This window comes from Vulpes lagopus, chromosome 18 (assembly GCF_018345385.1).
Source record: "Vulpes lagopus strain Blue_001 chromosome 18, ASM1834538v1, whole genome shotgun sequence".
Classification (NCBI taxonomy): Eukaryota; Metazoa; Chordata; class Mammalia; order Carnivora; family Canidae; genus Vulpes; species Vulpes lagopus.
Window position 1 is genome coordinate 30,223,951 of NC_054841.1, and position 11,171 is coordinate 30,235,121.

General features: G+C 51.8%; 1 protein-coding gene across 5 annotated transcripts; it reads left to right on the top strand.

Annotated features, from left to right (window-relative positions):
• The first annotated feature begins 4,186 nt into the window (after positions 1-4,186).
• AP5S1 (adaptor related protein complex 5 subunit sigma 1) lies at positions 4,187-9,977 on the top strand. Of its 5 annotated transcripts, none has more exons than XM_041733407.1 (3): positions 4,187-4,535; positions 5,574-5,765; positions 7,222-9,977. In XM_041733407.1, the coding sequence occupies exons 2-3, from the start codon at positions 5,590-5,592 to the stop codon at positions 7,646-7,648; spliced, it is 603 nt and encodes a 200-aa protein (XP_041589341.1). In that variant the 5' UTR covers positions 4,187-4,535; positions 5,574-5,589; the 3' UTR covers positions 7,649-9,977. The 5 variants fall into 5 exon arrangements, with proteins under 5 accessions (XP_041589341.1, XP_041589342.1, XP_041589345.1 ...); XM_041733408.1 differs by having other exon boundaries at positions 4,188-4,525; XM_041733411.1 differs by lacking the exon at positions 4,187-4,535 and adding an exon at positions 4,556-4,610.
• Positions 9,978-11,171: the final 1,194 nt, after the last annotated feature.

The window sequence follows — 11,171 nt, forward strand, 5'->3', positions numbered from 1 at the left end:
TTTGTGTGGGTGCCAGGCAGTATGCTGCTAGGGCTGCCTCTGCCCCACCTCGCCAGCATCAGCACACACCCCTGGGAGGGGGTGGTGCGCCTGCAGTGGCAGCCAGGCTCTGAGTCAGCAGGGCTGGGGCAGCAGGAGGGGAGGGAGCCTCACGTGGCTGGGCTTGAGCTGCCTCGTGGGGCCTCCTGGCTGTCAGCCCTGCAGGAAGCTCAACTGTTTGAAAGGACGAATCACACATGGCCCCATCCCCCTGGAGCCCAGCCAAGACTACTTCCATGGGGCCTGGGGCTCCCCAAGGGTGGGATGGAGCTCCTAGGGTTGGGTTGTAGAAGGTAAGCAAGGCTGGGGTTGGAGGAGGCTTATCACCTTCTGGAGCCAGGAGCAGGGGCTGAGTCAGCCCCTGGGGTGACTATCAGGGGACAGGGGAGAAGGGAACATGCAGGGGAGGGGAGAGAGCAGGCTGAAATCTATTGATGTGCATACCTCCCTTAGCACATGTGTCACATCAGGAAAGTTACTTGATCTCACTGTGTCTTAATTGCCGCATCTGTAAAATGGGGATTGTAAAGCCCCTCCTTCAAAGAGTTGTGGGTTGGATCAAATGAGTGTATGTAAAGCACTCAGAACAAAGACTATCTACAGCAAGTGCCATACAAGAGTCTGCTATGGCTGTTATGACTTAGGGCCAGTGTGAGGATTACAAGATCAGACAGATAGAAGGGATGGGCCTGAAGACAATTAAAAGAAAGGCTCCAGGCTGAGAGTTTCCTTCCTTTCTGTGCATGGGCAAGCCCCTGGGTGATGGGTTGTAAGAGAAAAGCCCAGAAGCTATGTGTAGGCTGGTGGCCTACTGCACCAGTCCAGGCAGCAGTTAGGAAGTTGTGGAAGATGTGGCAGAGACAGAGGAGGAGGCTATTGGTGTGGCCAGTGGGAGGCTGCTTGCACAGGGCAATGCCATCTCTGAGGTGGCCTAGGGAGGAGGAAGAGGACACAATGACAAGGCTTGTCTGACTTTGGTCCCCTTTATTCTAAGGCAACCTTATCTATTTAATCTCAGCTCATCTGGATTCTCAAAAAAACAGATCCCTTCTTAGTTTGCTGCTCTACTCTTCAAGAAACAGCTAGACATCGTAAACCGGGAGTGATTAAAAAAATCCACTGCCCGGGACTAGCAGATTCCATCCAACAGCCCTCCCCACATCCAGAAGTAGGTGGTCGCTCAACTAGTCTGGCCCGAGGACTCAGGATCTGTAAAGATCACTAATAAGGGTTTCTAGCTGTCAGGACCCCATGGGGCTGTCTCTGAGGAGTGAGCTCCCTACCTGAAAGTGTGTAAGTAGGACCCAGGGGTCCAGGAGAAGCAGCACAGCTTCCCAAGCCAGGCTGCCCACCAGCGAATAAGGACCCTGCTGTGGCTTGGGTAGGTGGGGAATGGAACCTGTTTTCCAAATTGAATCAGTATGTCACTGTGCACACATTATAGTGGTGGGCACCAAGGGGTATCGGAAAAGGCAGGAACCAGGCTGCCTGCCACTGTGGGGTTGGCCTCACCCTGACATGGGCAGACAGCAGTGGAGGGTGGGAGTATAGGGAAGGGGCCAATGCAAGAAGCTTGTAGGCACCCCTGCCCCCCCAATTCAGAGGACCACTGAGAATAACAGGGCTGGGGAGTGGGGTGATGAGCACCTCTGCCCACAGCCAGAGGAAGGGGAGGAGAACTGACAGGAAGGTGTGGTTCCCCAGCCACTTCTAGACAGGTGGGCCAGGCCTTAAATCCAGCTACCTGCTTCCTTGAAGCTCCTCTAATTTTTTTTGTAGTGCTTTTATTTTACTTTTTCCCCTTTCTCTCCTCAGTTTCTGTTTCTACCTCACTCTCTCTCTCCTTCTGTTCATATCCCATAAACCCATACCTATTGTATGCCTGGCTCGGCTGCAATCTCTAAGGTAACTGCTATGAAAGCCTCATACACAAGAGCATGCAACATGAGTTACCTTTAGCACACTCAGACTGTTCCATTTTGTCTTCAGGGCAGGTCTTATAACTCCAAGAAGTACCAGGAGGTTCAGCCTGTCCGTCCCTCTGCCTGACTCCCATCCGTCCAGAAGGCCCCATTTGCTTTCCAGTGCTGACCAACACCTTTCTGACACCTTCTCCTATCCTGCCTCTGTATTAAGGGTTGTCAACACTCATTGACTTACTGAGTGCCTACCATGTGCCAGGCAACATCCTGACCACTCCACACGCTGCCTCAATTAGGAATGAATTAGACTGTATATGACAGCAACTCCACACAGCTGTTGAGCAAGATCAACGTGTGTGCTCTTCCCACAAGGCTCTGCAGCATCTAGGGGGACCCAGGCTCCTTCCTGCCTCACTGTCCTCAGCATAGGGCTTTTGATCTGAAGGCACAGGTTGGCTGAAGGCTGTAAAAATTCGGGAACGGCACCTGACTCAACTCTGCTTTTTATCAGGACACCCAACCTGAGTCTTCCACAGCCTTCCATGGCAGTGGCTCAGGCTAGCTTCTCACTGCTGCCTCCTTCACATACCTCGCACAGGGCCGGCCAGCCAGCCCCTCGGTGGCCTGGGACTTGGAGTGGATTCACTGCCTAAGGAATGGACAGAGGCTGGAATGCTGTCTTCCAGATGCCAGGTGGCCCCCAGCAACCAGAGCCCTCTGCCAGCTCTCTGCTATAATCAGCTTGTAATCAGCCAGCAGACATGGGTTCTGGCCCAGAGTGATAGGGACCAGGAACCAGGAACTGAGCCAACATGACCCCCAGCCTTGTGACTGAGTCCCCACACCGCCTCTGGGCCTGCCTCTCCATCTACAAATATAATATTATGTGTTGTACCTTTGGTCAAAATGCCCACCTGCCTTGGCCAGCCCCCCAGCTACCTCCTCTAGACTTCCTTCAGTGCCCCCCTGCTCACATCCTATGGCCAGAGGGGCCCAGAGTACATGCCCTGCCCTCGGAGGGTCCTTGCCTGAGCTGCCCTGCCCTTCATTTCTTCAGTCACCAAGGAGTGTGTTCTTGTTGGCTCCAGGTCTGTTTTATACAAGGCCCTGGGGAGGGAGGATGAGTGCTGCAGCCTGGGCAGACCCACAATGCAAAGGGGGCAACTGAATGCTAATGGGCAGTCCAGGGAAGAAGGTTTCCCCTAAGTTTTGGTCTGAGCGCATTTTGAAGGGCAAAAAAGGGGAGAAAAGGGCATTCCAGGCTGAGAGAACAGCCAGTGTGGAGGCTCTGAGGCAAAGAACATGGGTGTCTTGAGTGGTTCACATGCCAACAGGTGAGCATATACATGCACGTGTGGGGATGCTCAGGGAGGCAGTGAGGCTCAGGACAGTTCTTGCAGGGCCCCACACTTCTAGGAGGAGCCTCTAGTTGCAGCTTTACCCCACTGCTTGGCTCTGGGGGCTGGTGCCTGGCAGTACCCCTTTCACTTTGAAGTAAGTCTCTTCGGGCAGCCCGGGTGGCTCAGCGGTTTAGCGCCGCCTGCAGCCCAGGGCCTGTGGAGACCCGGGATCGAGTCCCACGTCGGGCTCCCTGCATGGAGCCTGCTTCTCCCTCTGCCTGTGTCTCTGCCTCTCTCATGAATAAATAAAATCTTAAAAAAAAAAAAAAAGGAGGAAGTCTCGTCACTATACCTCTGATAGCCTCCCTCAAAGCGGTGTCACCTAGCGAGCAGTGGGAATATGAAAGTTAGAACTGGTCAGCCTGTGAACCCTGTGGGGCTTCACTGGGGCCCAGCGAAGTGACCTACCTGCCAGGGGCACGCAGCTGCTGACAGGGTGGGCACGAATTTGAATCATTCTACTCCAACCCGAACGCTGGTCTTAATCCGCTGCAGGAATCCACAACCCCAAGCTCCCCGGACCCCTGCCTAAACAAGCACCTTTCACCTCAAAAAAATAACAATTTCCAAAAAAAGCTCAGGAATCTGCATTTTAAGAGGCACCCCAGCGACTCGCACGCACACTGCCCGGTTCGGGAAACGGCCAGACACTTTCAGGCCCCACGAGCCTCACGAGGGTGGCAGGGGCCGCGGTGGCCCGAAACCCGCCCGCGACGACGCGGCCGCTCGGCGATTTCCGGAAGGTTCAGACGCCGAGCAGCTGCGCCCCCTCGCGGTCGCCAGGGGCAGTGGCCTGGGGCTTGGCTGGTCCAGGGCTCCGAGCGGGAACCCCCACACCCGCTCTGCGAATAACCGGCGTGGGCCCCTCTGGGAGTTGGAAGCAAGGCATCTCTGGTGGGAGGGCCAAAGCCTTCCGCGCCGGAGGTCCCGATATCAGAACGCCACCCCTCCCCACTCCCCGACACAGAGCACCCGGCGTAGGGCGGAGGGGGGGGGGGCCGGGGGGGCGGGGGGGCGGGGGGGTCCCGCCCGCCCGCCGACCCTACGCGCGTCACCGGGCGCGCGCGCCCGCGACCGCTGTGCGCAGGCGCCTAGGAGCCGCGCAGCCGCCATTGCACTCCAGCTGCCGAGGGGAGCGGCCTGTTAGCGGAAGTACTCGGGCAGGTAAGGAAGGGTGAGTACGACGCCTGGAGGACAGCGGCCCCGGGGCTGAAGGGACAGCACTGTCGGGGCAGGGTGCTTCGCTTAGGTGTGTTTGACTGGAGCAAGGAACTACAATCCCCCAAATGCACTGCGCTGCAGGCTTGCGCGAGGCAGTGACGTGAAGGTTTTGGTCGCTACCATGTCTATGTGAGGGGGGGGAGGGGACACAGTGGCGAGGGTTGATGACGCGCTCTTCGTGAGGCTGGAGGGTCACCAGAGGTCAGCGCCAGGTCGGCTGGCAGCCGTTCTTAAAGCGCCTTCGCGAACCTTCCTGCCAATTTAAGCAGATGATCTACTTACCCTGCAGTATTTAGAGGTTACTTCAGTGTGTATTTTCTTTCTTTTCTTTTCTTTCATTTTATTTATTCATGACAGAGGGAGAGGGAGAGGCAGAGACACAGGCAGAGGAAGAAGCAGGCTCCTCGCAGGGAGCCCGACCTGGGACTCCCAGGTCTCCAGGATCACACCCTGGGCCGAAGGCGGCGCTAAACCGCTGAGCCACCGGGGTTGCCCCAGTGTGTATTTTCTAAAAACAAGGACATTGTCCTATATTCAGGATATTCAGAATCAGGTAACATCGATTATGACTATATCCTAAAATGTATATTGTCCTAATAATGCCTATGTTGAAACTACCCTTTTTTTGGCCAGGGACCCCATCACACCCTGCGTTCAGCTGCCCTGTCTCCTTAGTGTCCAGTGCTCTGGAGCAGCAACCCAGGATCCCTGGACTCTTGTGACTTTGACACTCTTAAAGATTCCTGGCCATTTGTTTTGTAGAACCCGGTTTGGAGTTGCCTGAAATTTCTTCACTATTTGACTTACGGACAGAAGTCCTGCTGATCAGACGCCATTATTCAGAGGCAGGGAGTACATCCTGGGTGGCGGAGGAGAACCAGTGACCAGCCAGCCACAGCAGCCCCCAGATATGCTCCCAGACCTGTTTTATGGTTGCCTACCCTGCTGGGCTTTCACACTTATCTCACTGAGGTCTCTGGCTTCCCTCTAGTGTCCACCCTGGAGCCATGGTCTACGCCTTCCTCATCCACACCTTGCGGGCTCCACAGGCCCAGGACATGGGCCTTTGCCGAGTGCTCTACTCCTGTGTCTTTGGTGCTGAGAATTCACCCGATGACCCACGACCACATGGTGCTGAGAGGGACAGGCTCCTCCGAAAGGAGCAGATTTTGGCTGTGGCCAGGTAACACGCAGGCCTTCACTGAATGCATGCCTGATTGTGATGGGTTTGGGAGGGGGAGTGCGTGGGAGGGTTGAGGAGGCACAGAGAATCAGACTAAGAGGCAGAGAGAAAATCTGAGTAGTGTTTCCACGAGTTGTCCCTCGTTCACAAGTATTTGTGAAATGCTGCTGTCATTATAATGACTCTTATAGCTAGCATTTATCAAGCTTGTACATATGTGTTAAGTGTTTATGTTCTGAGCATTTCATGTATATGAACTCATTAATTCTTGTAACAATCTATTGAGATAAATAGAGTTATTATCCCTGCTTTACAGATGAATAAACTGTAACCAGCCCAAGGTTATCCAACTAGAACATGGCAGACTGGAATTTGAGTGTAGGCAGGCAAACCTTGGAACAGATTAAACATGCTTTGCAGTGCAGGATTTCTCAGGGCTTTTAGTATATGTGCAGGCTTTATGAACTCCTAAGGAGGAGAAAGAATGTGATACATAGGGACTCTGAGCCCAGAGCCTCTTGAAAGCCTGGGATCCACAGAGAACAGTGTGGAAAACACTGTTCCAGATGTGGTGGCTGACCTTGGACCTTCCCCTCCCAGAGCCAGATGGAGCCAGTAGGTGCCAGAATCTCTTTGCCTCTCTGCATTCTGTGTGGGGTGGAGAGATTAACATTCTGGGGCAGCCCTTTTGCCATCCCTTTTTTCCTCTGGGCCTGCCCCCCCCCCCCCCCCGCCCCTGCGTGGCACAGAAAACCAAAGGTCTTTAAAACCAGCCTGTGCATGGCCCAAATTAGAAGGTGATTCAGGAGGGATCAGACTGTGGTTACAAAATCCTAAATGGCCAAGTGGAAGGTCTTTCTTTTTTGTTTGGAGAGGGTTGCAGGATGGGTCAGGGGTGGAGAGGGATAGTCCAGTTGAGTGTAGCTTTTACTTCTTGTGGCTTGCTTTTCTTTATGTTAAGGAGGCCTCTGTGAAATTGGTGGGGGCAGGATCTTTTTCTTCTCATGCCCTTTCCTGGCCCAAGGGGCTATGTTCAAAACCTGCCTTCTCTCTCTCTCTCTCTCTTTTTTTTAAAAGATTTTATTTATTCATGAGAGACACAGAGAGGCAGAGACACAGGCAGAGGGAGAAGCAGGCTCCTTGCAAGGAACCCGATGTGGAACTTGATTCCAGATCCTGGGATCATGCCCTGAGCCAAAGGCAGACGCTCAACTGCTGAGCCACCCAGGGGTCCCAGACACCTTATCTTGAACACATGGAATCAAATGATTCAGGGCCTGGAGGCAGGAGCCTGGATTCCTGTTCTGGTTCATGCTTCCTGCTTTATGGTACTGAGCAGGTCATTTAGTTTCTCTAGGACTCAGTTTCTGCATCTGAGATGTGGAGTTAATAGCAACTCTCAATTCTCAGGGTGGCCGTGAGGATAACAGAAGTCTGACCCACTCACTCTCTGCAGGCAGGTGGAATCGATGTGCCGGCTGCAGCAGCAGGCATCTGGCCGGACCCCCATGGACCTGCAGCCTCAGTCCTCAGATGAGCCAGTGCCCCTGCATGAGGCCCCGGTTGGGGCCTTCCGTCTGGCAGCAGGGGACCCTTTCCAGGAGGTGCGGACAGTGGTGTGGCTGGGTGTGCTCTCATTAGGCTTCGCCTTGGTGCTAGATGCCCATGAGAACCTACTGCTGGCTGAGGGCACACTCCGGCTCCTGGTACGCCTCCTCCTCGACCACCTTCGGCTGCTGACCCCAAGCGCCAACCTCCTGCTTCGGGCGGATCGCATTGAGGGCATCCTTGCCCGCTTCCTGCCCCATGGTCAACTGCTCTTCCTCAATGACCAGTTTGTCCAGGGTCTGGAGAAGGAATTCAGTGCTGTATGGCCCCGCTGACTCCTCACTGGGATGGGACTTCTGAAGGGGCAAGGAGGGAGGACAGGGATGGATGGACACACAGCCAGGTGAAGCTTGGCATTGGCCTCCTTCCCAGCCTGCTCCCAGCTCTCGTGTGGTACCACACCCAGGACAGGTGGACGGCTCAAGTTGGCAGAGAGAAGGGGGGGGGTGGGCAAGGGGTGGTGGGGAGGAATCCCAGAACATCCTGTCCCTGAAGTTGCCATCTGACTCATTCAGACTGCTGCAGTGGGCCAGCCCCACCTGTCCTTGACCCCAGTTTCTCCCATCTCCATCAGCCAGCCCCCAAAACAGTCTACCAGTTGCTAGTGTTGGAGCATGAGGAGTGGAACTCAGCCCACTTTCTCTTTTCAAATCCACAGTTGTTGCAGTGCAAAAGGAATCAGAGACTCCCAGGGTGGGGGAGCTGGCTGCTGCCTTTACACCCACTTAGGCAGCATTATCAAAGATTTTGTCAGTGAGGGCCTGCTTGGTGTCCAGCCCCATCACGGTTCACAAATGTCATTCATTCAGCAGGGGGATTCTTTTTTTTTTTTTTTTTAAGATTTTATTTATTTATTCATGAGAGAGACAGAGGCAGAGATACAGGCAGAGGGAGAAGCAGGCCCCACTCAGGGAGCCCGATGTGGGACTCGATCCCGGATCCCCAGGATCACGCCCTGGGCTGAAGGCGGTGCTAAACTGCTGGGCCACTGGGGCTGCCCCAGCAGGGAGATTCTGTAACTCATTTTGGGCCCAGCCCTTGCCAACCAGGCAGCCTTGAGATAATCATAGGTTTCCCTCGTCTTCAGGGAGAGAAGGTACCATCAGGTGGGTGCAAGAGATCTGGCCAGAATGAGGTTCTTTCTTATTTTGAAGTAAAAGTACCAATTGTTTGATTTCACTCTCTGTTTCTGTTTAAGTTTGGCTAATGCATATTTGCTTCAATGAGTACTTGCCTCTCTGAGTTGGATATCTGAGCCTTTATGGTCAGAGATGCCCTCCAAGAAGCGGAGACCTCTTGTGCCTCACATCACTCTTGTCTCCTGTGCCTCCTTTGGGTAGCAGTACTTGTTTTCTCTACCAAAATGTGGTGGCTTGACATGGATCTCCGAGAAGCAGAACCTGAGATAAGGATTAAATACAAGTGGTTTACATGGGAGGTGATCCCAGGAAGCACTGGAAGGGGAGGTAGCCCATACAAGTATCAAGGATACTTGGATTATCAAAGATAGGTAGGGAGCTTTGTACCTCTAGGGACCTGTAATACAATAGTTGGCTCTGAATGAACATTGGAGGGGTGAGGGGCTGTGGATGTTTGTCTGCCATTCCCTTCAGTCAGTGGTTGTGAGTTGGTCCTAGGGCAAATTCCCTGGCTCTTTCTGCCTCCAGAAAAAGGCAATGTGGAGCTGGGCCTCACTGCACAGTGGTCGAACCCAAAGGGATGTGCATGGGGCACCAAACTCCTATTAAGAGTCATTAATCAGGGATCCCTGGGTGGCGCAGTGGTTTGGCGCCTGCCTTTGGCCCAGGGCACGATCCTGGAGACCCGTCGGGCTCCCGGTGCATGGGGCCTGCTTCTCCCTCTGCCTATGTCTCTGCCTCTCTCGCTCTCTCTCTGTGTGACTATCATAAATAAATAAAAATTGAAAAAAAAAAAAGAGTCATTAATCAGCAGCTCGTAGTGGCTTAAAATTATTCCATTGGAAAAAAACTCCATCAACATCAGTTTTCATGATCTGAATGTTACCTGTGAAGCATGGCTTTCTTGGATAGGAAAAACTAGCCTAGGTGGTCAGGGTTTAGGTTTGTGCCCCATCATGCTTCCCAAGTATCAGGTGCCATTTGGCACCCAAAAAGGACCCATTCACACCCACTCAGGAGGCAGCACCTATGATCGAGGTTTTGTTTTCTCGAATCTGCAGCCAACACCATCAGCCATGCTGTGTTTTACACCATTACCATTGGGACAAGGCTACCTTCTCCATCAAAGGGTGCCACAAATCACCCTCTGACTTTGAAGACCTAAAGGGACCTTACTCCGTGTGTGGCAAGTCGTGCCACTGGAAATGTTCCACAGATCCTAGTGGGACACCAGTGCTCTATACAGTTGGCTCTCTTGGGCTACCCTTTCCTTCATTCCAGGTTAGTGGTCCTGGTGGGGTGCCCATGTTCTCACAAGAACAGGCTCCTCTGGCTTTGTTTGAAGGGCTCAAGCTTGTCTGGTCTGAAACCTTTCTGCCAATTTTTCTTTTCTTTTTATTTATTTTTTTAATTTTATTTACTTATGATAGTCATACAGAGAGAGAGAGGCAGAGACATAGGCAGAGGGAGAAGCAGGCTCCATGCACCGGGAGCCCGATGTGGGATTTGATCCCGGGTCTCAAGGATCGCGCCCTGGGCCAAAGGCAGGCGCCAAACCGCTGCACCACCCAGGGATCCCTTCTTTTCTTTTTAAAGATTATTTACTCATGAGAGACACAGAGAGAGAGAGAGAACAGACACAGGCAGAGGGAGAAGCAGGCTCCATGCAGGGACCCCGATGTGGAACTCGATCCCAGGGCTTTGGGATCATGCCCTGGGCTGAAGGCAGACGCTCAACTGCTGAGCCACCCAGGTGCCCCCCTATAGTGGTAAGTCTTAAAGGCAGGTAGTATCAGTCCTCTTTGTTCTTCAATAATGAGTTGGCTATTCTGGATCTTTTGCCTCTATGTATATACTTTAGAATCAGTTTGTCAAATCCACAAAACATCTTGTTGGCAATTTCATTGGGATCACATTAAATCTGTAGACCAAATATATCAAGTTGGGAAGAACTGACATTTTGACAATTTTGAGTCTTCTGATCCGTGAACGGGGAATAATATCTCTCCACTTATTTTGTTCTCCTTTGATTTCTTTCATCAGGGTTTTGTGGTTTTCTTCATATAAATCTTGTACATATTTTGTTATATTTATACTTAAATTTCATTTTGGGGGTGTTAATGGTACCTGTGTAAATGACAATATATTTTCAATTCCATGTGTTCATTTTTGATATAGAGGAAAGTGACCTTTAAATATTAATTTTATATCCTGCAACCTTGCTATGATAATTTATTCATCCAACAGTTTTTCTTCTGAATCTTTCTTATTTTCTACATGGGCAGTCGTGTAATCTGTGAACAAATAAAGTTTTATTTCTTCCTTCCCAGTGTATTTAGCTTTTATTTCCTTTTCTTATTGAATTAGTAGCACTTTCAGTGCAGTGTCGAAAAGGAGGGGTGAGATGGGACCTCCTTTTCTTGTTCCTGATCTTAGTGGGGAAGCTTCTAATCTCTTGCTATTGACTGATGTTGACTGCAGATTTTTGTAGATAGTCTGTATTAAGTCGAGGAAATTCTCTTCTATCCCTAGTTTGCTGAGTTTTTACCATGAATAGGTGTTGGATTTTGTCAAATGTCTTTTCTGCATATACTTTTATGATCATATGATTTTTCTTCTTTAGTCTGTTGATATAATGGATTACATTAACTTTTTCAAA

What these genes read in the sequence shown, in the direction of transcription:
- AP5S1 (XM_041733407.1), top strand. Translation starts at nt 5,590, where the DNA reads ATGGTCTACGCCTTCCTCATCCACACCTTGCGGGCTCCACAGGCCCAG. An exon ending in CAGATTTTGGCTGTGGCCAG is followed by an intron (nt 5,766 to 7,221) that starts GTAACACGCAGG and finishes CACTCTCTGCAG; the next exon opens with GCAGGTGGAATCGATGTGCC.